The sequence below is a fragment of the Bubalus bubalis genome, chromosome 3 (genome assembly GCF_019923935.1).
Source record: "Bubalus bubalis isolate 160015118507 breed Murrah chromosome 3, NDDB_SH_1, whole genome shotgun sequence".
Lineage (NCBI taxonomy): Eukaryota > Metazoa > Chordata > Mammalia > Artiodactyla > Bovidae > Bubalus > Bubalus bubalis.
The window spans coordinates 122,106,134-122,107,817 of record NC_059159.1 but is presented as its reverse complement, the minus strand read 5'-3'; the positions used below and the strand labels follow the sequence as shown (position 1 = coordinate 122,107,817).

At 50.5% G+C, this 1,684-nt stretch overlaps 1 protein-coding gene across 1 annotated transcript; it reads left to right on the top strand.

Moving 5' to 3' along the window:
- The first annotated feature begins 440 nt into the window (after positions 1-440).
- LOC102392599 (olfactory receptor 2S2) lies at positions 441-1,400 on the top strand. The gene has a single exon (XM_006073612.4). The coding sequence runs from the start codon at positions 441-443 to the stop codon at positions 1,398-1,400; it is 960 nt and encodes a 319-aa protein (XP_006073674.3).
- The last annotated feature ends 284 nt before the right edge of the window (positions 1,401-1,684 follow it).

The following is a 1,684-nucleotide window of genomic DNA, read 5'->3' as shown; positions in this document are numbered from 1 at the left end:
AGGGCTTTTCTCTAATTGCAGCAAGCAGGGGCTACTCTCTAGTTGCAAAGTCCAGGCTTCTCAATGGGGTGGCTTCTCTTGCTACAGATCATGGGTTCTGGGGGTGTGGGCTTCAGTAGTTGTGGCACATGGGCTCAGCAGTCATGGCTATAGAACACAGGCTCAGTCGCTGCAGCACACATAGCCTTAGTTGCCCTGAGGCATGTGGGATCTTCCTGGATCAGGGAGAGAACCCATGTCTTCTGCATTGGCAGGTGGATTCCTATCCACTGGACCACCAGGGAAGCCCAACCCTGCTGTCTCTTTCCGTTGTTTTCTGTAACACACATACGCTCTCCTATTACGCAGCAGGAGTGGCCTCGTACCAGATAGCTGGGGTTCTTTTCAGGAAAGCCTGATGTGATACTTTTGTAATGTGCTGATGACAGAGGGAATATCACATGGAAAAGCCTAATCAGACCTCCTCTGTGGTGGGGTTCATTCTCCTGGGCCTGTCAGCCCACCCAAAGCTGGAGAAAACGTTCTTTGTGCTCATCCTGCTCATGTACCTGGTGATCCTGCTGGGCAATGGGGTCCTCATCTTGGTGACCATCCTTGACTCCCGCCTGCACACACCCATGTACTTCTTCTTGGAGAACCTCTCCTTCCTGGATATCTGCTACACAACCTCCTCAGTCCCTCTGGTCCTGGATAGCTTCCTGACCCCCCAGAAAACCATCTCCTTCTCAGCCTGTGCCATGCAGATGTTTCTCTCCTTCTCCATGGCGGGAACAGAGTGTGTGCTCCTGAGCATGATGGCGTTTGATCGCTACGTGGCTATCTGCAACCCCCTGAGGTACTCTGTGGTCATGAGCAAGGCTGTCTATGTGCCCATGGCTGCTGGCTCCTGGGCTATTGGTGGTGTTACTTCTCTGGTTCACACATCCTTGGTAATTCAGCTGCCCTTCTGTGGGGCCAATATCATCAACCACTTCACCTGTGAGATCCTGGCTGTCCTGAAGTTGGCTTGTGCTGACATTTCCATCAGTGTGATCAGCATGGAGGTGACCAATGTGATCTTCCTGGAGGTCCCAGTTCTGTTCATCTCTGTCTCTTATGTCTTCATCATTGCCACCATCCTGAGGATCCCCTCCTCTGAGGGGAAGAAAAAGGCCTTCTCCACCTGCTCTGCCCACCTCACTGTGGTGATAATATTCTATGGGACCTTATTTTTCATGTATGGAAAGCCCAAGTCTAAGGACTCTCAGGGTGCAGACAAAGAGGACCTTGCAGACAAGCTCATCCCCCTCTTCTACGGGGTGGTGATCCCCATGCTCAACCCCATCATCTACAGCCTGAGGAACAATGATGTGAAGGCTGCTGTGCGGAACCTGGTGAGTCAGAAATGCTTCAGGAGATGATGTAGGAGAAGTCTTCTGTGGTTCTCACCCCCATGGAGGAAAGGACTTCACTCATTACAGCTGCCATCCAAAAGCCAACAAATCAACTTAACTGGAGTGATCTCTTGCCCTAAGGTCTATTTTCAGGGAATGTTTACCTTTTCAGAGTTTATCTGTGGGGTTTTGGCTACATGTCTGACACTCAACAGATGCCAGACAACAAATTCTCTAACTGGATGATGAAGACATTCTGAACACATGCTAAAACCAAGGAGACAGGGACCATTAGAGGAAGCCTAATGGTC

Excerpts from the sequence above, each read along its gene's own strand:
- LOC102392599 (XM_006073612.4), top strand. The coding sequence starts at position 441 with ATGGAAAAGCCTAATCAGACCTCCTCTGTGGTGGGGTTCATTCTCCTG.